This window comes from Aegilops tauschii, chromosome 5, assembly GCF_002575655.3.
Source record: "Aegilops tauschii subsp. strangulata cultivar AL8/78 chromosome 5, Aet v6.0, whole genome shotgun sequence".
Classification (NCBI taxonomy): domain Eukaryota; kingdom Viridiplantae; phylum Streptophyta; class Magnoliopsida; order Poales; family Poaceae; genus Aegilops; species Aegilops tauschii.
In genome coordinates this window covers 489,030,168-489,055,142 of record NC_053039.3, presented here as the reverse complement: position 1 = coordinate 489,055,142, position 24,975 = coordinate 489,030,168, and the positions used below count along the sequence as shown (strand labels likewise).

Here is a 24,975-nt window from a genome sequence, read left to right as displayed (position 1 = left end):
AATCTAGTATATTTTTTGTGTACATCACATATGAACATATATATTCATGAAATTTTGTACATGTATATATATACACTACAAATATATGCTTATGTGTGTGTATTTATTTATTTATTTGACTTTTTAGTATGGAAATAGTACTTTTGCTGAAAAATAAATGAAGGGATCCCGGAAGCTCGGCCTCCATACGGACTTTTCGGTGATCATGCTGCACGCGCTCGGTTCTTGAAACGCACGCGGAGCCCGCCCTTCATCTTCAGTGTCACCGCCATCTCGTGCTCCGGTGCCATGTCCATGCTCCCGGCAGGCACCAGTACTTCAACGGTGAACCTCCTAACCACGGCTGCCGCGACGACTTTCATCTGCAGGTACGACATCTCCTTTCCGAGACACGCGCGCGGCCCCGCGTTGAACACCGGGTACCGTGCCGCCTCCGCCGACACGAACCGGCCGCGTCCGTCGAGCCACCGTTCCGGGCGGAACACGCGGCAGTCGTCGCCCCACACCCTCGCCGACCTGCCCATCGCGTACGCTGAGTAGTCGGCGAACCACCCGGCGCGCACGACCGTGCCATCCGGCAGCACGTCATCGTGGACGGCCACGCGGGAGACCATGGGCACCGGGGGGTACAGCCGCATAGTCTCCGTGATCGCCGCGTGCAGGTAGTGCATTCCTTTTAGCTCGTCGTACCCGTCTTCGCTCTCGACGTCGCCATCGGCGAGGCGGCCCACGTCGGCGTCGGCTTCTCTTGACGGCGCCAGCGCCAGCGACGTGACCTCCTCGTAGACGCGGCGCTCGCAACGCGGGTTGGCGGCAAGGAACCAGAAGAACCACGTGAGAGCGGAGGACGTGGTGTCCTTCCCGGCGAGGACGAAGGTCACGACGGTGTCCCGCAGGAACCGGCGCTTCGCTTCCGGCGAGGCAAAGATTCGGCCGAGCTCACTGGCTTCGTCTTCCTCCATCGCTGCCTTGAAGCGCGATAGCAAGTCCGGTTCGTCCTCACTATTTCCACTCTGACGCTGCTGCTTCGACTGCAGTATCGCCGTCACGTACTCGTCCACGACGGCGATTGCCAGGCGGAGCCGCCGCTCGCTGCCGACATCGAGCAGCTTCATGACCCTCCACCCGAGGGTCGTGGGGTGTAATATACGGCCGAAGGAGATATCGACGGCATCATCGAACGCGGCGAAGAAGGCCCCGTGCCGGTGATCATCCAGCAGCGCCGACGACCTATCGTCGTCCACGCCGAACGCGACGCTGCAGATGTTATCGAACGTGAAGCGTCTGAGCACGTCCTGCAGGTCAACAGCCTCGCCGGAGTCGGCAGCGGCAGCGAGAAACGGGACAAGGCGGCGGTGGATGTGGTCCCTGAGGACGCGACTAGAGAATCGGCGGAGCAGACGGGAGGAGAAGGAGTAGGAGGCGAGCTTGCGCTGGAGGGTCCAGAGGCGGCCGTTGGCGAGGAAGAGGCCGTCGCCGAGGAGGTCCGCGAACGCCGCCCGGATGCGCGCGCCCTTGACGTAGCTGGGGAAGTTGGCGCGCACGATGTGGTCGATGACCTCCGGGTTGGCCGTGTCGACGCCGCAGTAGCCGAGGCCGCCGAGTGGGCCGAGCACCTGCATGGTGGAGGCCGGGGCGGCGGCGAGGAGGTCGGCTGTCCAGTCGAGGAAGCGGTGGCCGTTGCGCAGGAAAGCGACGAGGTTGCCAAGAACGGGGTTCGATTGCGGGCGGTGGTTGCCGGGCCCGGTCGCTCCGTTCGCGGCAACCTGGAGGCTTCGCCTTCGCCGGTGATGTCGGAGGAAAAGGACGACGGAGACGAGGAGGAGGAGGAGAAGGTTGTAGGAGTAGAAGTGGAGAAGCGGTGGGTCAACCGCGTCGATGTCCATGCATGCATGCAAGAGAAGGTAAACTTTCTTTTCCTTTTTTGAGATGAGAAAAAAAGAGGTCAGCTTAGTTTATGGTGCACCCGATGTTTTGCCTTGCTTTTATGGTGCTCGCGAGTTAACTATGCATACACGTTGAAAGAATTGAGTAGACTCTTGACGTACGCAGCCGGAAGGAGCTGACAAGTTTTGCATGTTTTGTTTTCAAAAAGAGTTGTACACGTTGCCTCTGAATTGTAAGGGCATCTCTAGCGCGTGATCCGCAAATTTTTCTCCTGCATTCTGTTCGCACAGGGATCGATCCACGGACACGGATGCGGGAGGTCGCCAGCCTACATACATTTTAAACACTTTGGTAACAAATCGAACAAAATTCGTGCAAACACAACGGATTTCATATATACCAGATTACATTCATGCAAACACGGCGGATTTATGTTAGATTTCAAACATTTAGAACAAAAAAATTGTTTTGACCCGACCCTAAACCTATTTTATGGCGGTGGCCGGCGTCCAAGACCTTGTAGTCCACCGTCCGCCATCTTTATGACCACCGGCGATAATACCGATGAAGTGAAGTTGCGGTCTCCGGCGAGGAAGAGTAGAACACGGGCGACGGACCGGCCCACATGGGACATAAGGCCCTACCGCCCCCCGTGCCCTACTCATCATCAGAGGAGTCCACGCCTTGTCCGTCGCCAGTGGACATGAGGTCCAGGATGAAAATGGCGGCGTCCGCGCTGTCATCATCCCACAGGGCCGCCTAATGGTCGTCGGCGACGCGTAGGAGGGGCAGCTCGCGTTGTTCTCGTACGCGATCACCTGTAGATGCGCCTCCGCGGCGGCTGCTTCCTGGCGTTCGGGGATTGGGTGCGACATATGCCAAAGGATGGCTTATCATGATGGGAGCGAGTAGAACGTCGTCGGTGCCTGGAAGCGGGATGAGGCGTAGACACGTACGTCGGCGAACTTTACCCAGGTTCGGGGCTCTCCGTGGAGATAACACCCCTAGTCCTGCTCTGCGGGGTCGCCGCATGATCACTAAGGCACTAGTAGTACAATGGTGCTCCTTGAGCTGTTTGGTAGAGGTGGAAGAAGGCAAGCACGCTCTCTCCTCCTCTAGGTGTGAGTCTAGTTCTAACAGGTTGGAACCCTTTGCATGGGTGCCCTGGGGGGTTTATATAGGCCTACCCCGCAGGGGTACATTGATAATCTGCCGGGTGCAGGACCCGGCTGTAAGTGTCTCTGGCCGCCGGCTTCTCCGCCGGCTGCTGGGGCCCGCCGCCTGGTGGGCCGACGGGTCTGGTACGGAGCCGACAGGCCGCTCCCGCCGCTCGCGGGTCTTGTCGGCTGCTGATCACTGTAGCCGTGATGCTAATGACGCAGGCTTGGTCGGGGAGCGTGGCTACAGTCCCGCCGCCTGGCGGGCGATTACTGTAGCCACACCGCGTCTCATCTGGTTCATGGCGCACGGGGCCCGAGGGAGGGATAAGCCGCCTGCTGGAAGCCGGCTTCCCTCGGGTCCGGCTGCCCTGGCTTCCTCCATCTTCAGGGCTCTCACTGCCTGGTAGGGCCCGCCGCCTGCAAGCCGTACCGACAGGCCGTCATGGGAATAGGGCTCCGCCTGTCAGGAGTGACGTTTAGGGGGGAGAGGCAACAGTGTCGCGTCTTGCGGAGATCTCCGCCTGTACGGGGCACTGTGGCCATGCCCGGCCCTGGATTCGGGGGGATAGGCTACGCTGTAGCCATACCCTGTCTTGTCTCCTTGATGAGGGCGCAGACTTTAAGGGCGCCACGGGCCGACTGCTAGGGGCCGGCCTCTCTGGAGGCTGCCTACTAGGAGTCGGCCTGTTGTGATGCCATCTTCTGGAACTCGGCCGCCTTCTGACAGTCGGCCGTTCGGCCAACCGGCCGCGGGAAGGCCGGGATCCATCTTGACGTCTTGAGGGCGCAGCCGGCCCTGATGTCTTGAAAGGTTCGGGGGCTCGGGTTAGGCTACCCGTGGCCCATTACTCCGACAGTAGTCCCCGAAGCTGGTGAGGGGCCACGGTTGAGGAGCCGGGGAGCCTCAACAGTTTCCTCCTCCGGGTGCTCCGAAGGAAGCTCCATCCGACTTCTGGGGAGCCGGTCGGCAGGAGTCGGGTACGTCTAGCCGGATCCTTCTGGAATTTCGAATGCATCGGCAGGAACCAGGTGGCGTGCTTGCTAAGCTTCTCGGCCCGCCGCCCGTCGTGGGCGTGCCACATGGCACCAGCCAGCCGGGTCGGCCTGCCAGCCCACGCGCGTGACGGGACGCGGCCGCAGGCCGGGCCCGCCACCATCGGATCTCGGCCTGCGAGCGGATCCGCTGCGGCCGAGGCGGGCGGTTGGGTTTCCCCGCGGAGTTACTGCGCGCAGTAACCCGCGCGGTAAAGGCGGGAGCGTGGGGTCGTGGGCACAGTTAATCCCACGATCCCACGCCCACCCCCTCGGCTTCGTAGCCCGTAGGCTATAAGTAGGGAGAGGAGAGGGAGCGGCGAAGCACGCGCGCCCCTCCACCCCACTCTCCCTTCTTCTTCTTCCTCTCGCCACAGCGCCCCGAGCCCCGCCGAAGCGCTGCCGCAGTTCGTCTCCGTCGAGTCCGTCCGTCAACCTCTCGCCCCCATGGCACGCTCCGGAGCCTGGGACGGCTCCACAGTCCACGAAGATCACATCGACTTCCTCCGCCAGACACGGCGGCTGCCCGGCAAGGACTACGTGAGGGTTCGCCTCGCGCCGGAGGGGGAGATCTCGCCGGCGCCGGAGGAGGGCGAGCGGGTCGTCTTCCGCTCGCACTGCCTGCGCGGCCTCGGCCTGCCGGCGAGTGGCTTCTTCCGGGCCTTCCTCGAATTCTACAATATCCAGCCGCACCACCTCACCCCGAACACGGTGGTGCTGCTGTCCGCCTTCGTCACTCTGTGTGAAGGCTTCCTCGGTGTCATCCCCACTATCGAGCTTTGGGGGGAGTTTTTCTACACCAAGCTTGGCACCGTCGTTGCGGGCGTGCCGGCTCAGTGCGGCGCCTTCATCGCGGTGCGGAGGCCGGGAGGCGACAATCCATTTCCTCCCATCACGTTGATCCAGTCGGTGAAGATGTGGCAGCAGTCGTACTTCTACGTGAAGAGCATCTTCGCGGAGGGTGACTGGGCCAACCTGCCGGCTTACGCTGCCGGCCCGCCAGCCGGAAGGCGGCCCAACTGGTCGTACCAGGCCAAGACACTGTCGCCTTCTGGAGCCGCCGCCATCGCGCGGCTCTGGGTGCTGGTACAGTCGGAGGGCCTGACCGGGCCCAACTTACTGTCTGCCTTCGTGGCGCGCCGGGTGCTCCCGCTCCAGGGCCGCCCTCACATGATCTGTCAGATGAGCGGGCATCGGGACCCAAGCCGGCTGTGCACCAAGGAGATGCCTCACGCAGAGGTAGCTCATATGGTGAACTACCTTGCGAACTGCAAGCTCACGGAAGAGTGGCGGTTCGGCAAGGAGCCGTATTCTCGCGCCGACCCCCCGCCTATGGTAATTACCTTTCCTTCTCTCTCTCTTCTTTTTGCCGAGTTCCGTTTGTCCAACCTGACCAACCGGCTCTTCGAGCAGAGCTCCCTCCTCCAGCCGGCAGCCGGCGCCGCGGGGCCGAAGCGTCAATTTCTCCCCGACCGGGTGGAGAGTGATGTGGATGACCCCGACTTGGGGGCGGCGGCCTTGGAGGACGACGCCGAGGGAGGGGGTGGCACAGCAGGCGGCTCAGGGCTCGGAGCCGGCCTCGAGGACTGGCCAGACGACGACACGGGGGAAGTCGTCCCGCACTGCCAGCTGGGGTCCGACCAGCTGGACGCGAGCTCGTGTGACGCGTCGGCAGCCCGAGGTGGCGCGAAAAAGCGCAGGGCCGCGCCGAGCCTGTTCAGCAGCCGACCGAAGAAGCCCAAGGGCTCGGCCGCGGCGACCAAGCGGGATGAAGCGGCCGCGAAAGCCATCCGCTTCCGCAAGGCGGTGAAGGAGCCGCAGCTGGTTTCCGCGTAAATACTGTCTTCCTCTCGTACTTTCTCCTTCCTTGTTGATCTCGTCTGAGTTTCTTCGCTTCGCTTCCCTTGATCTAGGGCCCCGCTCTCTCTTGAGAAGTTGGCCGCCGCCTCCATCGTGGGGTCGGCGGAGACTTCCACCACCACCCGGCGGATCGATCCGGCCGCCGACCTCCGGGAGGCGACGGAGCAGAACGCGCGGGAGGCACGCGAGGAGCAGGAAGCCGCCCGCTTGGAGAAGGCGGAGGCAGACAGGGCGGAGGCCGCCGCTTTGAAGAGGCTGGCAGAGGCCGAGGCCGCCACCGCGGCGAAGAAGCAGGCCGAGGAAGCCGCACGCCGTCAGTCGGCGATGTTTGTCACCCCCCTGAACTCTGCGCCGCCACCACCGGAGTTCGTGGCGCAGACTGGGGAAGCCGGCGGCGAGCACCCTATCATGGAGAGGGACAGCGGCGACGTCGCCATGCCGGACTTAATTGTGCCCTCGCCACCACCTTCTGAGGAGGCGCGAGACAAGCAGCCGGCCGACCCGCCGGCGCCACCAGCCGGAAACGAGATGGTGACGGGCCCTACTCCCAGGGTCCGCACACCCTTACGCCGCCGGCTCGCGAAGGCGGCCTCGGCGCCATGCCCGCTGGAGACCGGCGCCGCAAGCTCCTCGATCCCGGACACCGAGGCGACCAGCGCCGCACCCACTGGGTGGGTGCAGGGAGGCAGGACGGGCCCTCTGAACAAGGCGATCCTGGACGTTCAAGCCAAACTCCGCGCCGAGGCCGACACTCTCAAGCACTGCAACAAGGCATTCCTGGAATCGCGAGAGGCCATCCGGGTACGCTTCTTGCTTCTTCGTTTTTAATTCTTGTATTGCTTCATGGGGGCGCGCCGGCGCACCCACTGGGTGTAGTCCCCGAGTTTCGGGTCGGCTGCTGAGCAGGCAGCTCGGAACTTTAATTAGCAAGCTCCGAGTACTAATGTCTTTGCTGTAGGATTATCATAACCTCCGTGCGCCTTCAACTCCAAAGTCCAGGAGTTGGATCAACGTGCCGTTCACTTGTCGGAGAGCCGGAGTAAGTCTTCTTCTTTCTCTGCGGGGGCGCGCTGGTGCACCCGCGGCTGTAGTCCCCGAGATTCGGGCCGACTGCTGAGCAGTCGGGCCGGATCTTCCTGGCAACTTCATCTTTCTTCGCTGATTGTTGACGTCCTTTCTTCTCTTCTTTTGCAGAAGCGAACGCCATCCTGCAGCAGCAGCTGGGAGAAGCCAACACTACGTTGCGCGCCAAGGAGGCGGACTGCAACAAGCTGGCCGAGGAGCGTGACCGGCTGGTCACGCAGCTGGCAGAGCAGGCGGAGCTTCTCAAGAAGGCCCAGAAGGAGGCGGAAGACAAAGAGACCGGCCTCCTTGCTGAGTTCGCGGCCGAACGCTCCGCCTGGACCGACAAGGAGGCGATGCTGACTGCCAGCCTCGGCGAGGTTGAAGACATGGTCGACGGTAGGCTGCCTTCTTTACTCTTTCTTCAAACTGCTGGCCTCTGATCAAGCCGACTTCTTGTTTCTGATCTATTCTTAGCTTTTTTGTCCGAGCAGACTTCTTCCCGAGTCACTCTGGCGCTGCTAACCAGGCTATCGAGGCCGACCGTGAACGACGGAGGGCAGAAGGCGAGCAGATCGCTGCCAACGCCCCCCGTACTTTTGGCGAGCAACTTCTCAGCATCCAGGCTCGTCTTCGGCCGGCTCATCGGATGTTGCGCCGCCTTCAGCGTGTCGGCGCCCAGGCGATCGCCGCCCTGTGGCCAGACATGCCGGCTCCACGCACACCCAGCCGGACTGCCGACTGGCTGGAGGTGGCGGCCGGCCGTCTTGAGGCGTGGAAGGGCTCCTCGCCCGGGCCGGAGCGCGCCGGGCCTTGGAGTTCGTCAAGGCGTGGTACCCTGGGCTAGATCTAGCCCAGTTGACCACATTTCGACTAGAAGCCCAGGAGGAGCTGGTGGCGGTGGAGGATGACCTTGTCAAGCGAGCGGCGGCAATCGCTGAGTACACCAACACCAGCATCTTCGTCCCGGAGCTGACCGAGAACGGTGCCGAGGCGCCACCGGAGTGGTTTGGGCTGAACCCGGAGGATGGCGAGGACTCGGCCGAGGTGATCGACTCCAGCGACGAGGGAGAAGATGAAGAGGAGGAGGAAGGTGAAGAGGAGGCAACAGAGGTCGGAGCGGACGGCCAGCCTCAATTCGACCGCGCTCCAGCAACGAGCCGCGCCCGAGCGAGCCGACTGCTGCTGAGGGCGACCAAGCGGAGACCGACCAGCTGGCCACCCAAACAGCCGGCACCACCGACTCCACCATTCCGCCGACTCCGTCTGCTGCTTCCTAGGCTGCCATTTACCTTTGCTTCTTCCTGCTTATCGGTCTCAACAACTTTGTTAATTTCGCACAATTCCACCCGCGGGGTGTATTTCAAACTCCTGTTGAATATCGGCCAAGGGCCTTTTGATGTGTAAATATCTTATCCGAGTTCTATCTTTCCTTGCTTTCTGCTCTTTTGGCTTTTTTTTCTTTGCCGCCTTCCCTTGGTTGTCGTCTTGCCAGCCGAACAGCCGCTCTGCGGACTGTGGCTGGGTCAAGTACTTAGCCACTTTCGGGAAGGCAAGTACTTAGCCAGCTAGAGTTTTCTGGCAAGTTAAGTAGAAGCCGGCCGGCCGGCTGCTCGGCAGCTGGTCGGTGAGGCGAGAAGCCGGCTTGGACTATGTGTATGCTTTAGGTCCTTAGCCATTTTTATGCAGACACCCTTTTCGCCTTAGCTCCTGCCGACCGAACAGTCGCTCTGCGAGCTGCGGCCTCTGGCAGGAGAAAGCTAAGGTGCCAACACACTACTTGTCCGGCTGCAGGAAGCATTTCATAGTACAAAGCGGCAAGTCCCCGGGTCGACTGGTCGAACCCGGTGCCAGACGGTCTAATGGGATAACACAAATGACACGCGTAATACTTATCATATAGATAAAAGAGGGCAGTCCCCGAGCTCTTCTCGGGGGTCCCGGAGTCTTCGTACTTAATACAAAAGTTGGCGTGGTACATACTGCTTTTAACTGTAAAACCTTCGAAGGAGATTCACATTCCATGGTCGCTCCGTCTCCTTGCCGGAGTCATCTCTTTTGCGTGCTCGAGGCTTCTGAGCGTCGATGAGGTAGTAGGAGTCGTTGCCCAACACCTTGCTGATGATGAAGGGGCCTTCCCAAGGTGCCGAGAGCTTGTGCTGGCCGGCTGTTCGCTGGATCAGCCGGAGCACAAGGTCTTCTTCTTGGAAGGATCTTGGCTTGACCTTTCGGTTGTAGTATCGGCGCAGACTCTGCTGGTAGATGGTGGACCGGCTGAGTGCCAACAGCCATCCCTCTTCCAGCAGATCGACGTCGTCTTGTCGTGCTTCTTCTGCCTCCTCTTCGGTATACATGGTGACTCGAGGGGAGTCGAATTCTATGTCTGTCGGGATGACGGCTTCGGCACCGTAGACGAGGAAGAAAGGAGTGAAGCCGGTTGTCTTGTTCGGGGTTGTGCGCAGACTCCGGAGGACGGCCGGCAGCTCGTCGAGCCAGCAGCCGGCCGAACGCTCCAGAGGCTCGACCAGTCGGGGCTTGATGCCGGACAAAATAAGGCCGTTTGCTCGCTCCACTTGGTTGTTTGACTGCGGATGGGCTACAGATGCTAAGTCCAGTCGGATGCCCTGCGTCGCACAGAAACGGGCCAAGGCGCCTTTGGCGAAGTTTGTGGCATTGTCGGTGATGATGCTGTGTGGTATGCCATACCAGATGGTGATGTCGGAGATGAAAGTCACAACAGTCGGACCATTCAATTTCTTGATTGGTTTTGCTTCTATCCACTTGGTGAACTTGTCCACCGCGACAAGCAGATGAGTCATGCCACCTCGTGCTGCTTTGAATGGTCCCACCATGTCCAGGCCCCAGACAGCAAAGGGCCAGACAATGGGGATAGTCTTGAGTGCAGAAGCCGGCTGATGAGGCTTGGAGCGGAACTTCTGGCACCCTTTGCACTTCTGGACCAAGTCTTTGGCATCTTCTAGAGCAGTCGGCCAGAAAAAACCGTGGCGGAAAGCTTTGGCAACAAGTGCTCTTGAAGCCGCGTGGTGACCACACTCGCCTTGATGGATATCTTTGAGGATTGCTTGGCCTTGCTCCGGCTCCACGCAGCGCTGGTAAACACTAGTGACGCTGCGCCTCACAAGTTCTCTGTTGACGATGGTGTATGCTGCTGCCCGGCGTTGCACTTGTCGGGCCGAGATCTCGTCAGTCGGCAACTCTTTTTTCACCAGAAAATTGAGGATGGGCTGAGCCCAGGAAGGTGCTGCAACTTCTTCGACTGCTAGGACTGCTACTTGCACGAGGGCGGTTGGGCTGGGAGGCGGTGGGTTGGAGTCGGCCGCCGCTTGCTGAATTGATGAAGTCCCCGGGCCGACTGCTGCAGTCCCGGGGTCGGGCTCTGAGGTCCCAGGGCCAGGTGCGACTGTTGGAGTCCCCGGGCCGCCTGCCGAAGTTCCCGTGCCGGCTGCTGGGGCTCTCAAGTCGGATCCGACTGCTTCAGGAGGAGCCGGCACAAAGATGGAATCCGACTCTGGCGATGGTTTAACAGACGGCTTGAGGAGGCGTTGTAGGGCAACGCCGGCTGGTATTGCTTGCCGGGTGGAGCCAATTCGTGCCAAGGCGTCGGCCTGCTCATTGTCATTTCTTGGCATGTGGAGGAACTCGCACCCTTCAAAGTATCCACTGAGTTGCTGTACGAGGAGCGGTAGCTGGCCATATTTGCATCCTTGGCGTCCCAGTCGCCCGATGACTGCTGGACCACCAAGTCGGAGTCTCCATAGCACAGGATCCGGCGAATGCCGAGTTCCTTGGCAAGCCGGAACCTGTGTATGAGCGCTTCTTATTCGGCTACGTTGTTGGAGGCGGCAAAATGAATTTGCAGCACATATCTGAGCTTGTCGCCTTTGGGAGAGGTGAGGACGATGCCAACTCCCAAACCGGTGCGCATTTTTGAACCATCAAAATGCATTTGCCAATGGGTGGAATCTGGCGCTGGCGGCAGGTACTGGGTCTCGGCCCAGTCGACGAGGAATTCGGCCAGTGCTTGTGACTTGATGGCGGTGCGAGGCTGGTAGTAGATGGTGTAGGGGGCCAAATCTATGGCCCATTTGGCCACACGGCCCGAGGCATCTCGGCTTCCAATGATCTCGGCGAGCGGAGCTGTGCAGACCACAATGATTGGGTGCTCTTGGAAGTATGGCTTCAGCTTCTTGGCAGCAAAGTGCACGCCATAACACATCTTCTGGTAGTGGGGATAGTTCTGCTTGGAAGCGGATAGTACTTCGCTCAGGTAATACACCGGCCTTTGGACTGGTAGGGCTTTGCCTTCTTCCTTGCGTTCCACCACTATGACTGCGCTGACCACCTGGCTGGTAGCGGCGATGTAGAGGAGCACGGGCTCCTTAGGAGTCGGGGCCGCCAGGACAGGCGGAGTGGTCAACATTTTCTTGAGCTGGAGAAAAGCTTCATTCGCCTTGTCGTTCCACTCGAAAAAAGTGGTCTTCTTCATGAGCTGATACAGGGGAAGAGCCTTCTCACCCAGCCGACTGATGAAACGGCTGATGGATGCCAAGCAGCCGGTGAATTTCTGCACGTCCAGCAGTCGGGTGGGCACCTCCATCCTCTCGATGGCCTTGATCTTCACAGGGTTGCACTCTATGCCGCGTTCTGAGACCAAGAAGCCAAGAAGCTGGCCGGCTGGTACTCCAAAGACGCATTTCTCCGGGTTGAGCTTGATCTGAAATCGGCGCAACTTCTCAAAGGTCTCCTTGAGATCTTCTAGCAGCGTTCCACGCTTCTCCGTCTTCACCACCACATCGTCCACATAGACATGGGTGTTTCTGCCGAGTTGCTTGAGGAGACACTTATGCATGCATCGTTGAAACGTGGCGCCCGCGTTTCTCAAGCCGAACGTCATGGTCAGGTAACAGAAGGCTCCGAATGGCGTGATGAAGGCGGTCTTCAGCCTGTCGGCCGGGTTCAACTTGATCTGGTGATACCTGGAGTATGCATCCAAAAAACTCAACAGCTCGCATCCGGCTGTAGAGTCAATCACTTGGTCGATTCTTGGTAGAGCAAATGGGTCTTTGGGGCATGCCTTGTTGAGGCTGGTATAATCAATACACATGCGCCACTGCTTGTTCTTCTTCGGCATTAGGACCGGGTTGGCTAACCACTCTGGAAAGAACACCTCCATGATGAAGCCGGCTGCCAGAAGCCGGGCTATCTCTTCTCCAACAACTCTTCTTTTCTCTTCTGACAGGCGGCGCAAGGGCTGCCGGACTGGCTTGGCATCAGGTCGGACGTGTAGCTTGTGCTCGGCGAAATCCGTCGGAACACCCGACATGTCCTTGGGGGACCATGCGAAGGTGTCCCGATTCTCATGGAGGAAATCGACGAGCTCGCCTTCCTATTTGCTGTCAAGGTTCGCACCCATGACAGCGTACCTCTCTGGGTGCTCCGGGTCCAAGGGTACCTTCTTTGTTTCTTTGGCCGGCTTGAACGAGCCCTCGGCTTCCGACTCCTTAGGGTTGGGTGACATTTCCGGCTGCTTGCCTGCCATTGCCACAACCCGGTCAAGGAGCCGCTTCTCTGCTGCGATCGCGAGGGACTCGGCCAACCGGCTGCTCTCTGCGGTGCAGGCAGACGACTTCTTGTAGTCTCCTGCTATGGTCAGGATCCCTTTGGAGCTCGGCATCTTCATCTTTAGGTAAGCATAGTGGGGAACCGCCATGAACTTGGCCAGGGCAGGCCAGCCAAGTAATGCATGATAAGGGCTCTCAAGGTCCACCACTTCAAACCAGACTGGCTCTCGGCGGAAATGATTTTTGTCCCCGAAGAGGACATCTATCTGAGTCTTGCCGATTGGTGAGCAGGAAAGGCTAGGAACTATGCCATGAAAAACAGTCCGGCTGGGCTGAAGATGTCTCTGCTTGATCCCCAACTTCTCCATGGTATCTTTGTACAGAATGTTGATGCTGCTGCCGCCATCTATCAGGACTCGGGAGAAGCGAGAAGCTCGCCTCTCGGTGGCAAACGTGGCATCCAACACCAAGGCATAAGAGTCGGGATTTGGCATCACCTCCGGGTGGTCAGCTCTGCTCCAGCTGATGGGCTTCTCCGACCAATGCATGAACTCGGGGGTCTCTGATGCTACTGCATTCACTTCTAGTTGCTGCTGCCGTCTGCTGCGCCTGTCGTCGGCCACGCTGGTGAACACGACGTAGGCCCCATGCTCCTTGGGATAATCATCTTGTATGGCACCAACTGGCTGGGCCGCCGGCTGCTGAGGAGGAGGAGGCGGCGGGCTGGCTGGCGGAGGAGGCTGGAGTCCGTCGCCCTTGGCGATCCTGGTGAGCTAGTGGCACTTCCGAGTAGTGTGATTGGACGGCTTCACACCGCTATGGAACTTGCAAGGTGCATCAAGAGTCTGTTCGTACGAGAAAGCGGGCAGCCAGTTGGGCTTGCCGCCCTTCTGGCGCTTGGGAGGAGGCGGCCCTTCTGGCTGCTGATCTTCAATTGTCGGCACCTGTCAGCTCATGGAAGCCGGCTGCATGGCCTTGCGCTTGTTGTCGTTCGGTTGCTGTCGCTGACTGGAGTCACCAGCCGGGGTCCGAGGAGCTTGAGGGGCCACCTTGCCCGACACGTTGACTTGAATCTCCGCCTTCATGGAGGAGTCAGCCGTGGCGTACTTGTCTGCTATGATTAGCAGTTCGTCGAGGGTCGCCGGCTCGTCGCAGAGAAGCTTGTGCTTGAGGAGGGTGCCCTCTCGGCACCCGGTAGTGAAGTACTCAATGGCCTGCACCTCGTGCACACCCTCGCACGAGTTGCGCAACTCGGCCCAGCGCGTAAGATAGTCGCGAGTCGACTCATTGGGGCCTTGGACGCATAAGGAGAGTTGGCGGGACTTGGGCGGCCGCTTGTACGTGCTGGTGAAGTTGCGGATGAATGCTTCGGTGAAATCAACCCAGCTGTTGATGCTGCGGGGCTTCAGGCTGTTCAACCACGTCCGGGCTGTGCCCTGGAGCATGAGCGGGACGTACTTCACGGCAACGCGCTTGTTGCCGTTGGTGATGCTGACAGCTGTGGAGTAGTCGACGAGCCAGTCCTCCGGCTTCACGGAGCCGGTGCACTTGAGTGTGTCTCTCGGGAGAGTGAATCCTTTAGGGAAGGGCTCATCTCGGATGCGGGGGCCAAAACAAGGCGGACCGAGCTCATCTTCCTCTTCTAGCGCCAGGGATCGATTGAGGCGATCGATACGGTGGCGGGCATCATTTTCTCCGATTCCTTCTCGGCGGCCAAGGCGGTCGCCGAGTGATGGGTGATCAACAGGCGGCGGGGAAATGCGCCTCTCCCTGCGGGGAGGAGGAGGCGGACAGTCGTCTCGCCGTTGTACTGCTCTTGGGCGACCGTCTTGGTCACGCTCGATGGTGATGTGAGTCCGGCTGCGGCTGGCAGCCGGCTCCTTGTCTCTTCTGTCGCGGACACCACCAGTCGGCGTCCGGGATGTCACGCCTTGGTCTCGTCGAGGAGGCGGATCATCGTTTCGCCGGTTGGGCGCTTCAGTCCGGCACCCGGCATCTTGCTGCTCAGCAGCCGCGTCGAGGAGCTGCTGAACTCGCTCCGTCATGTGGCAACGCTCGTCGCCCTCGAGTTTGTCTAACTCGTCTGCTGCCGCCTGGGCAGCTCGTATGTTCTCCGCAGGCGTGGCGTAGACGGGACGATCTGTCCCGAACATGCTGGCGATGGTCGCGCCACGCTGCCGGATCAAGCCAATACGGCTAGGCCCACCAGGAGCCGGCGTGCCGCCGACGGCACGGTCCATTTCCCGCTGGTAGGCGTCCGAAAGGCGTCTCATGCTGGCCAGCCGGTTGGCGCTCTCGACGAGCTGGACGCGGTGCGCTTCCAGCGTCTCGGCGTCGCCGTCTTCCGGGATAGGCGCAGCCAGGTCTTGCATTGCCGCCTGCAACGGGTCCTGGCCACCTCCGCCAGAGTGCTCGCCGTGGCTGATGACGAGCACCTCCATGACGGTGCTGCCGCCGCTGTCCGCGCGAGGAAGCGGCTCATCGTAGACCACCACGTTGGAGGGGAACGCGTCGAGCGACGCCGTGTCGGAGTTGACCAACATCGGGTCGGTGGAGCCAACCGACTCCAAGTGAGGAGCAGGCTCGCTGGCAACGTGGAGCTGATCGAGGAGGCTCACGAGGCGACTCTCAGGGCCATCGGTGCCCGCATCAGACGCGGGCTCGTCGGAGAGGCGAATCTCGCCAAGAAGATCGGCGAGGCAGCTCGCTGCGCAGGCGACCTCCGCGCCGCGCAGTGCGTTGGTGCAGACGCCGTCTGGCGTGCCGGGCTGGCTGCGCTCGCCAGGAAGGAACAAGGTTCCCGTTCAGAGCAGGTCTCCGGGAGACGGTGCACCTCGCCCCATGGTGGGCACCAAATGTCGGGGGTTGGGTGCGACATATGCCAAAGGATGGCTTATCATGGTGGGAGCGAGTAGAACGTCGCCGGTGCCTGGAAGCGGGATGAGGCATAGACACGTACGTCGACAAACTTTACCCATGTTCGGGGCTCTCCGTGGAGATAACACCCCTAGTCCTGCTCTGCGGGGTCTCCGCATGATCACTAAGGCACTAGTGGTACAATGGTGCTCCTTGAGCTGTTTGCTAGAGGTGGAAGAAGGCAGGCACGCTCTCTCCTCCTCTAGGTGTGAGTCTAGTTCTAACAGGTTGGAACCCTTTGCATGGGTGCCCTGGGGGGTTTAGATAGGCCTACCCCCAGGGGTACATTGGTAATCTGTCGGGTGCAGGACCCGGCTGTCAGTGTCTCTGGCTGCCGGCTTCTCCGCTGGCTGCTGGGGCCCGCCGCTTGGTCTGGTACGGAGCCGACAGGCCGCTCTCGCCGCTCGCGGGTCTTGTCGGCTGCTGATCGCTGTAGCCGTGATGCTAATGATGCAGGCTTGGTCGGGGGAGCGTGGCTACAGTCTCGCCGCCTGGCGGGCGATTACTGTAGCCACACCGCGTCTCATCTGGTTGATGGCGCACCGGGCCCGAGGGAGGGATAAGCCGCATGCTGGAAGCCGGCTTCCCTCAGGTCCGACTGCCCTGGCTTCCTCCGTCTTTAGGGCTCTCACTGCCTGGTAGGGCCCGCCGCCTGCAAGCCGTACCGACAGGCCGTCGTGGGAACAGGGCTCCGCTTGTCAGGAGTGACGTTTAGGGGAGAGAGGCAACAATGCCGCGTCGTGCGGAGATCTACGCCTGTACGGGGCACTGTGGCCACGCCCGCCCCTGGTTCGGGGGGGATGGGCTACGCTGTAGCCATACCCTGTCTTGTCTCCTTGATGAGGGCGCAGACTTTGAGGGCGCCACGGGCCGACTGCTAGGGGCCGGCCTCTCTGGAGGCCGCCTACTAGGAGTCGGCCTGTTGTGATGCCGTCTTCTGGAACTCGGCCGCCTTCTGACAGTCGGCCGTTCGGCCAACCGGCCGCCGAAAGGCAGGGATCCATCTTGACATCTTGAGGGCGCAGCCGGCCCTGATGTCTTGAAAGGTTCGGGGGCTCGGGTTAGGCTACCCGTGGCCCATTACTCCGACATGGCGAGCGGCGGTTTGAGCAAGGACGGCCTAGTAGATCGCACGCTGCTCCGTGACAAACTTGGGGTTCGCTCGCGCGTTCGCCGTTGGTATGGCCCTCCGCCAGCCGATGTTGCTCTAGGAAGAAGAAGTTGTACCGTTATTTACCCAGCACACGTGTCACATTCCAAGAGTTGTATTTTTTTTCAAAAAGCCAGGAAAAAGAATCCCTTGCAGGCATAGTCTTCTGGTTAGAGCATCTCCAATAAAAGATGCAAATTTTGGAGATGTAAATAGGAGATGTAAAAATTTACATCTTCAAGAAGTGTTTTTTGCATCTCCAAAAAAGTGCCAACTCCAACAGACCATGCAAAACGGAGATGTAAAACAGCTACTCCAATAGAAGATGCAAACTAGAGATGTAAACCGGCCGTTGGTCGCGCAACTGCTATTCAGCCACTGCACAGCCGCATTTGCATATTGGATTTTCATAATTCTAGCAACAAAAGTGCATCATCAACCATAGTTTTAAATCCTACAAGCAAAAGTCAGTTGTCTCAAACAAAGTTGTTGGTCCAACACATAAAAATGCACATAGGCATCACTCAATTTGTGTTATCTCCGTTGTCACTAGTGCCATTGTGGACGGTGGTATGATCATCATCAATGGCATCTTTGTCGACGTTTTCTTGTGTCGAAGTCTTGCTACCGCGAACTCCACCGGAAGCACCTTCATTGCCACCTCCCATGTCGTTCATTTTGCCACCGAAGCCACCTCCCATGCCACTCATCATGTTGCTGCCAAAGCCACCTCCCATGTCACTCAACGTGTTGAGATGTCATCACCACATTGTGGAGTTTCATATTCTTGCGATGCATATTCATGTCAATAATCATCATTTGTCACATTTGTCGCGCGCATGAAAGCTTCATCATCGAGACTACAAAAGAACGTACACGCAATGAACTTCATGTTCTATTGGAATTAACAATTGAAACACCGAAGGAATGCACAAAAAAACCTTTTTACCTTTGCGACATATCATCGAACACGTTGGATGCGGTCGCGGTCGGCATGGACACACCATCCTCCATGGCCGCCGGCGGTGGCGGAGGAGGTGGATAAGGAGCTCCGTAGCCGGAGGAAGACACCATGGTCGGCGGCGACTGCAAATCGCCTGTCGTAGTCGCGTCCGGCTTCGAGATTTTTCGCCGGCCAAGGTTGGATCCCCGCCGGGTTGCGGTCCCGCGTCGTCGGCCGCTTCACGCCTCCACCGTGAGGCTTGGCGGCCCCCTTCTTCTTTGTAGCCTCCGGCGCGACGACGACCGGCCACGGCAGGGCAAATCTAGGGCAGCAGCATGGCGGCGACATGGAGGCGGAGGCGGCTCCACCGGGGAAAGCTGGCGCGGAGGCGGCAACCGCGATAAGGTGGGTCAGGGCACCGGCGGGGTCATCGGCATCGGCCATGGCGGCAGCGGGAGGGAGGCGGACGGGCGGGAATCGGGCGGCGGCTGGTCGCGCGGAAGGTAGTTTTTACATCTCCGCGAGGCGGAGATGTAATTATTTTTTGCATATACACCATCTGTTGGAGAGGTGTTTTTGGGTTTTTAGATGCAAAAGCATATACATCTCCAATACTAGGAGATGCTCTTATGATTCAGCACCAGGCAATAATAAATCCACCTGTCAGTGACCCGACACGAGCAGATTCCAGAGTCTCCGTCCCACTCCACCTCTTTCTCCACGCCAAAACTAAACTAAAGAAGATTCATCCTCACCTAATCTCTCCCTCCCCCCTCCACCCACCCCCAGCCGGAAACCCTAGCCCGCCGTCGCCGCCGGCGATGGCCGCATGAGCGATGCCCCTCCGACGAAGCGCCCACCAGCCAGCTCCGTAGCTCTAGCCGCCGCCGCCGCCGTCGTAGCCGCCCTCGCGTCCTCCTTCGTCGCCCTGTCCCCTCGCTGCGCTCCGGCCGCCGCGGGATCCAGGCCCAGTATGTCGAAGGCGAGGGTCTACACCGACGTCAACGTGGTGCGCCCCAAGGAGTACTGGGACTACGAGGCGCTCACCGTGCAGTGGGGGTAAGGCGCTGACGTCACGTCCTAATCATCAGCCATAGCTAATTTCTGTGTTCACTTTGCTGATGGCTTGTATGCTTGTAAATTTCGGTTAGTGCTGGGTGTGGTTTATTCGTTGTGGCTGCAAAGTTAGGCGTGTTAAGTGAAATTTACCGAGGTTCGGGGATTTTTCTTCATCCCCGTCAATTGCAGCTTGTGATTACGGAATTGCGGAATATGAGCAAAATAGTACTGTTCTGATAAAACGTGTGTTAAATGTTGCCTTGGTAGCTTTGGCATAAAGCTTATGAAATTAAGAAGTTACTTTGAGCAAATAGCTTTGAGTTAAAGATTGGTGTTTGATTTCCCATGTCCATATTCAGAAATATATATAGATTGAAGGATGGGGGTTTTCTTTCCAGTATAGTGCTTTTGACCTTGTCTAGCATTATGTTTCACCCAATATATTGTTAAATATTCTACTTAATGTTCGGTAATTGTGCTACATTTGTTCTTTCTCTCACCATGGAAATATGCAATTTTTTCCACCTAATTCATTTGGACATGCCGCTGTTCTTACTAATCCACTTCTTCCAGTAACCGTTGTGGTTCTTCCAGTATACTTGAAATTTGTGCTGCAAGCCTGCGGTAGCTCCAAGCAACCACCATAATGTACTTATATTGTCCATCCTATTGAGATCATTAAAATACTTTCTTAATGAATAGACAGAGGTCCTGCTGGTTTCTCGGAAAAATAAAATTCATTATACTTGATGTACATCATGTGATACCAATTGTATATTTGAACCTTCGGAGGAATGTGTTTGTTCAGTGGATATACCAGCAAGTGTATTCATTGTATTCTCTTTCTCTGCATCAACTTATTTTGACTATTGTCAGTTATTTTAATTGTATATTTAAGTGTGAAAAAACGTCGTGATTAATTGTAGTTGATTCGTTGGCTCTCCTTGTTCCATCTGAACTTCATAAGATTGTCAGGAAAAAGTGTGAATGCTTTCTACAACATGGTGATATGAACGTCTTTCTAAGAATACCTGTCTTCTCCTTGCGACTTCTAATCAGTAACGATTTACTCCCTCTGTGAACTAATATAAGAGTGTTTAGATTACTAAAGTAGTGATCTAAACGCTCTTATATTAGTTTACGGAGGGAGTACTTTATAAATTAACTCTTAAGATTTATCCTCATTATCCCTTTTTCTGTTAGTTCAATTCTTTTTGGCGAAAGGTAATTGGAACCCTAGCCTCTTATGCTTTTCATGTTTCCACTGAACTAATACCGTGCTAACCATTGCTACATCTCTAACCAGTGAGCAGGATGACTATGAAGTTGTCAGGAAAGTTGGAAGAGGTAAATATAGTGAAGTGTTTGAAGGCTTCAGTGTTAACAATAGCGAGAAATGTGTCATTAAGATACTCAAGCCCGTAAAGAAAAAGAAGGTACTATATGAAGCTTTGTAACTTATATTGAGATGTGAACTACTCATTTGCATGTTGAACTGTAGATTTTTTTTTGGATCCAGTAAGAATCCTTTTATGGATTATACAGAACCAAAAAGATTTCCATCAAGAGTAGAGCGTGCAACCGAGAAAATACAGGATATAGGAACATAAAATAAATTGAGTAAACAGTAGTAAAAAATTAGAACTTCTCTAAAACTTACAGAATTTGCTTGAGTGCCAGGTCAGTAGTGTCCAGAAACTCTTTTAGTGTGAGGCCAGAAGTGTCTCATTCTTTCTCTTAGCATCCTCAACAAGTATCAGCATTGTCTTTTGACCGCTCTTAGCTGCTTCTTCGTCACTTTGTGATGGAGACTTGCGAGTTGCGAGTGTGTCATCATACCTGCCATGTCTCAAAAAGACACATAAGATGCTTGGCATCTTGGTTGCAAAATTTATCTGTTCAGGCAATGTAACAAAGTGACTTGTTTTTAAGGGGAAGAAAATAAGAGAACTCACAAACACCCGCACTGACCCCCTTTACCCACTCTCCTGGCTAAATCTCGTAGGGCAACATCTGCAAAGGAAAGGGACACTACCTCCTGCAAAGTAACATGTTTTGTTGAGAAGAGCCAATAGGAAAACGATCAGATCCATGAAATGGAAAATATGATTGATGCCAGTCTTGTTTGATCATAAATCTGGATCTATTTTAATGATTAGAATAATCATCTGTTTGTTCATAAATTCACAGAAAAGAGAAGATTAAGTCCATAGTTAATGCCCACACATGCATCATTCTTACCATGTCATGCCTTGCACTTCCATTAAATAAAAATGCCTTTCTTGGTGATTTAGGTCTTAACCTACTTGTCATATGTTTATACAGATTAAAAGGGAGATAAAAATACTTCAGAACCTCTGTGGAGGTCCAAATATCATCAAGCTGCTCGATATTGTCAGGGATCAACATTCGAAAACTCCCAGCTTGATCTTCGAATATGTCAACAACACAGATTTTAAAGTGCTCTATCCCACGTTGACAGATTATGATATTCGCTACTACTTATATGAGCTACTAAAGGTTTTGTTTACCATCCTAACTTATTTTGCTGTGATATTCAACAAAATGCTTTGTCCTCTGGATCGGCAGAAATATTTGTGGAATGCCTTTAGATATCAGGAATATTGTTCTTCTGGAAATGTTGAAATTACATATTAGTTTATTTATTTATGTTCCAGTTACACCTGGTGTTCTAGATCAGTATCATTAATTCTAAGTCTCAACTTCTTGAAAGGTTCTCTGTGTAGCAAGCTCAAATGCATTAGCAACTAAAGTTCAGAATTAACGTCTGATAAAATAGTTGGCCCTGAATTTTATTGTGCTTTATGATCTAGGATTTAGTGAAACACCGTTTTATCAAGTTCTAGTATTCTTAAAAGTGCTGGTTTCAAGATATCAGTGATTGTTGAGCATTTTTGTGTGCAATATAAGTGCTAGGTCTCTGCTGTATATTTTGATGCCAAAGTCATGGTTTCAAACATGCAGGTAGTTGCTTATTTGTGACACATTTCCTTTTTTGTTTATATGGTTATACCATTCCAGGCATTAGATCACTGCCATTCACAAGGCATTATGCATCGAGATGTCAAGCCGCATAATGTTATGATTGATCATGATCTCCGGAAACTTCGCTTGATAGACTGGGGCCTGGCGGAGTTTTACCATCCAGGCAAGGAATACAATGTCCGTGTTGCTTCAAGGTTTGTGTAGATACAGTAAACTACTTGGTTGGTTATGTTATGTCTTACTACCCATAAAAAAATATACTCCCTCCAATCCAAATTAATTGACTGAAGTTGTACTCCCTCCTTCCTGAATTACTTGTCGTAGAAATGGATGTATCTAGAACTAAAATACATCTAGGTACATCTATTTCCACGACAGATAATTCCGCACAGAGGGTAAGTGTGCGTCAATTAATATGGATTGGAGGGAGTACCATTTTTCTTGCTCCACAACTTATTTGGATTGAACCCTTTTGATCGTTTGTATTGCGCGAGGATGGCAATTTAAGAATATGACTTATTGTTGGAAATTGGCTCCAGAAGCAACATATGAGCAGATAAATTTACTCGATTTGAACCCTGTATTCCTGTTTGAGCTGCCTAATGTACTTCTTTCGGTGATGTATCCATGCTCTAAAATTTAAGCGATGAAGTAGTTCAATCATTATAATTATATGTAGAAATCTGAGCAAATTACATAAAAAAACATGTTCTATCACTACAAAACAATTTGTTTTATCACTACAACATACTCCCTCCGTCTGGAAATACTTGTCGGAGAAATGCATAAAAATGGATGTATCTAGAATTAAAATACGTCTAGATACATCCATTCCTCCGACAAGTATTTCCGGACGGAGGGAGTATTATTCATGTTAGCATGTTTTATTGCTTATTAGTCCATGCCGCATGTTCTGATTTTCATTTATATTTCCTTACGCATGCTTTTTAATATCTGAGCATAGCATTTTTTTCCCCATTTAATCCAGGTATTTCAAGGGACCTGAACTTCTAGTTGATTTGCAAGATTACGATTATTCTCTGGACATGTGGAGCCTTGGGTGCATGTTTGCTGGGATGGTATGTATGGATTATGAATACCCATATATGTATCCTGGACTTAATGGTGTATTGACATTAGGTCCGTAACTGACTCATTTGCTACTTGTTTTCATGGCTGCAGATCTTCCGCAAGGAGCCATTCTTCTATGGCCATGATAACCACGACCAACTCGTGAAAATTGCAAAGGTGAGCCCCAGTATGATCCTGGCATCTCCCATATCTCTGGTAATAGAAGGCTTGTACTTCTTGCTAAATGTCTTTTAGTGATGCAACCCATGGTTTGGCCTTTTTGCTAAAAACCTTTCCATTACAAAACCTGTTTTCTGTAGCATGCAGTGGGCACCATGTTCTTGAGTTCAGTTAGGGTTAAGATTGCTCAATCTGATTGTATCAGATTGTATTGTAAGAAAGACCTACTCCTCTATCACAGTTAAGGCAGTTTGCTCAATAATCAAGGAATAAGTAACCCCTCATCTTCCTTTCCACGGTGGCTCCTTTCTGTTGAATTAGGGCTATGACTGACTGCCCACTCCCAAATTTAAAATGCTCTGTACAGGACCCAATTTGAAGGGGAGCCTTGGCGCAGTGGTAAAGCTGCTGCCTTGTGACCATGAGGTCACGGGTTCAAGTCCTGGAAACAGTCTCTTACAGAAATGTAGGGAAAGGCTGCGTACAATAGGCCCTAAGTGGTCAGACCCTTCCCCGGATCCTGCGCAAGCGGGAGCTACATGCACCGGGGTCCGGGCTGCCCTTTACAGGACACAATTTGCTGTTGAGATGGCACTAAACCCAACAACCAGATAACATACGTACAGTGCTATTATTTGTCCTAAGGAGCTTTGCCTATGTTACACGTACCTTGCCCATTGTGTTCATAGAAATTTTTCCATTGAGTCTAGGCTAATGTTTTCTTAACTTTGAAATGTGAAGGATTGATTCCTATCCTACATAGGAATAGGAATTCATTCCTACAAACCAAAGGGCTCCAAAGGAAGAGTTCCTACAAAATTCCTATAAACCAAAGGAGGCCTTACCCTGAATACATGGATACTTTGTCCAGCATAGTAGTGTCTTATTCGTGCCACTTACCATTATTTTCAGGTACTTGGAACAGACAGCCTGAATGCTTACTTAAAGAAGTACCACCTTGAGCTTGACCCTCAGCTTGAACATCTTGTTGGAAGGTAAGCTGCATGCTTGGGGATGTCGATACCTTCCTCCTTTGTGTTTGAAGACTAAGAATTCTGACCTTTCCATCATTCCATGTATGTCATGTGCAGGCACAGTAGAAAACCCGGGTCAAAGTTCATTAATGCTGACAACCAGCATCTAGTATCTCCCGAGGTTAGTTAATGGCACTTGTATAACCAGTATATGTTTGATCATGAGTTCTCCGCTTGACTGCATGATTTCATGTGTATTTGTAGGCCATAGATTTTCTCGATAAGCTTCTTCGCTATGATCACCAAGATAGGCTCACTGCCCGTGAAGCTATGGTAAGTCAAAAACCGGTAAACTTTGTTACAGTTCAAGACGATACTATAGTTTTGTTTCCTGGACCTGTCTTAATGAAGTTGCTCAGCCGCACATGTTGCATGCTTTTGACCATATGTTGAGTGTTGCCTATCTGTTTTGAGTTCCAATAAAATATTTTCACACATCGAAGGTTCAATAACTGACCACTGATCAGTAACAATCATTTACTCTTGTAGGCGCATCCGTACTTCCTTCAAGTGAGAGCAGCGGAGAACAGCAGGGCACGGCCACAATGACATTCAGTGTGAACCGTGTAAAGTGGAGCGCAGTTGCTGATTGTTACTGATCATCACATGATGGAACTGTTACAATGGCAACTTGGTTCAACTAGCCGTCCTACGACTGAGATGACGGTCTGAGTCGCTGTGCGCGGACAACCCAGAATGAGCTTGTAACCTTGTATTTGTAAACTTAAGAGTATACTGTTTATACTCGACTGATAGTGGTTGATGAATGTGGCGACATGCATATCACCATTTCTGTAACAGGGTAAGTGAATTGTCTACATTGGGCAGTCCTAAGATCCAACAGTAGTAGAGTTGCATCAGTGAAATGTATGGGTTATTTTTGTTGGGATTAATCTGTATGGTTTTTGAAATACAAATGTGTAACATTAAAGATGAGTGTTTATTTGGAATATCTTACAAAATTTCTCTGAGTTGTGCCTGCACATGACATAACGAGAAACCCGTATGCACTTAGAAAAATTGTTGGACTGTT

At 54.4% G+C, this 24,975-nt stretch overlaps 2 protein-coding genes across 2 annotated transcripts; one reads left to right on the top strand and one right to left on the bottom strand.

Moving 5' to 3' along the window:
* Nucleotides 1-203: 203 nt before the first annotated feature.
* On the bottom strand, nucleotides 204-1,886 carry LOC109765973 (cytochrome P450 CYP94D108-like). Its single transcript, XM_020324741.1, has one exon. The coding sequence runs from the start codon at nucleotides 1,884-1,886 to the stop codon at nucleotides 204-206; it is 1,683 nt and encodes a 560-aa protein (XP_020180330.1).
* Nucleotides 1,887-18,250: 16,364 nt separating this feature from the next.
* Nucleotides 18,251-24,904, top strand: LOC109765969 (casein kinase II subunit alpha-2). The gene is made up of 10 exons (XM_020324738.4): nucleotides 18,251-18,651; nucleotides 19,958-20,087; nucleotides 20,977-21,171; nucleotides 21,694-21,851; nucleotides 22,646-22,736; nucleotides 22,840-22,905; nucleotides 23,821-23,903; nucleotides 24,000-24,063; nucleotides 24,147-24,215; nucleotides 24,432-24,904. The coding sequence occupies exons 1-10, from the start codon at nucleotides 18,422-18,424 to the stop codon at nucleotides 24,489-24,491; spliced, it is 1,146 nt and encodes a 381-aa protein (XP_020180327.1). The 5' UTR covers nucleotides 18,251-18,421; the 3' UTR covers nucleotides 24,492-24,904.
* The last annotated feature ends 71 nt before the right edge of the window (nucleotides 24,905-24,975 follow it).

Bases quoted from the DNA above. Each gene is read 5' to 3' on its own strand.
- LOC109765973 (XM_020324741.1), bottom strand. From the start codon at position 1,886: ATGGACATCGACGCGGTTGACCCACCGCTTCTCCACTTCTACTCCTAC.
- LOC109765969 (XM_020324738.4), top strand. From the start codon at position 18,422: ATGAGCGATGCCCCTCCGACGAAGCGCCCACCAGCCAGCTCCGTAGCT. The intron at 21,172-21,693 runs GTTTTGTTTACC...ATACCATTCCAG, and splicing joins ACTTATATGAGCTACTAAAG to GCATTAGATCACTGCCATTC. The intron at 22,906-23,820 runs GTGAGCCCCAGT...CATTATTTTCAG, and splicing joins AACTCGTGAAAATTGCAAAG to GTACTTGGAACAGACAGCCT.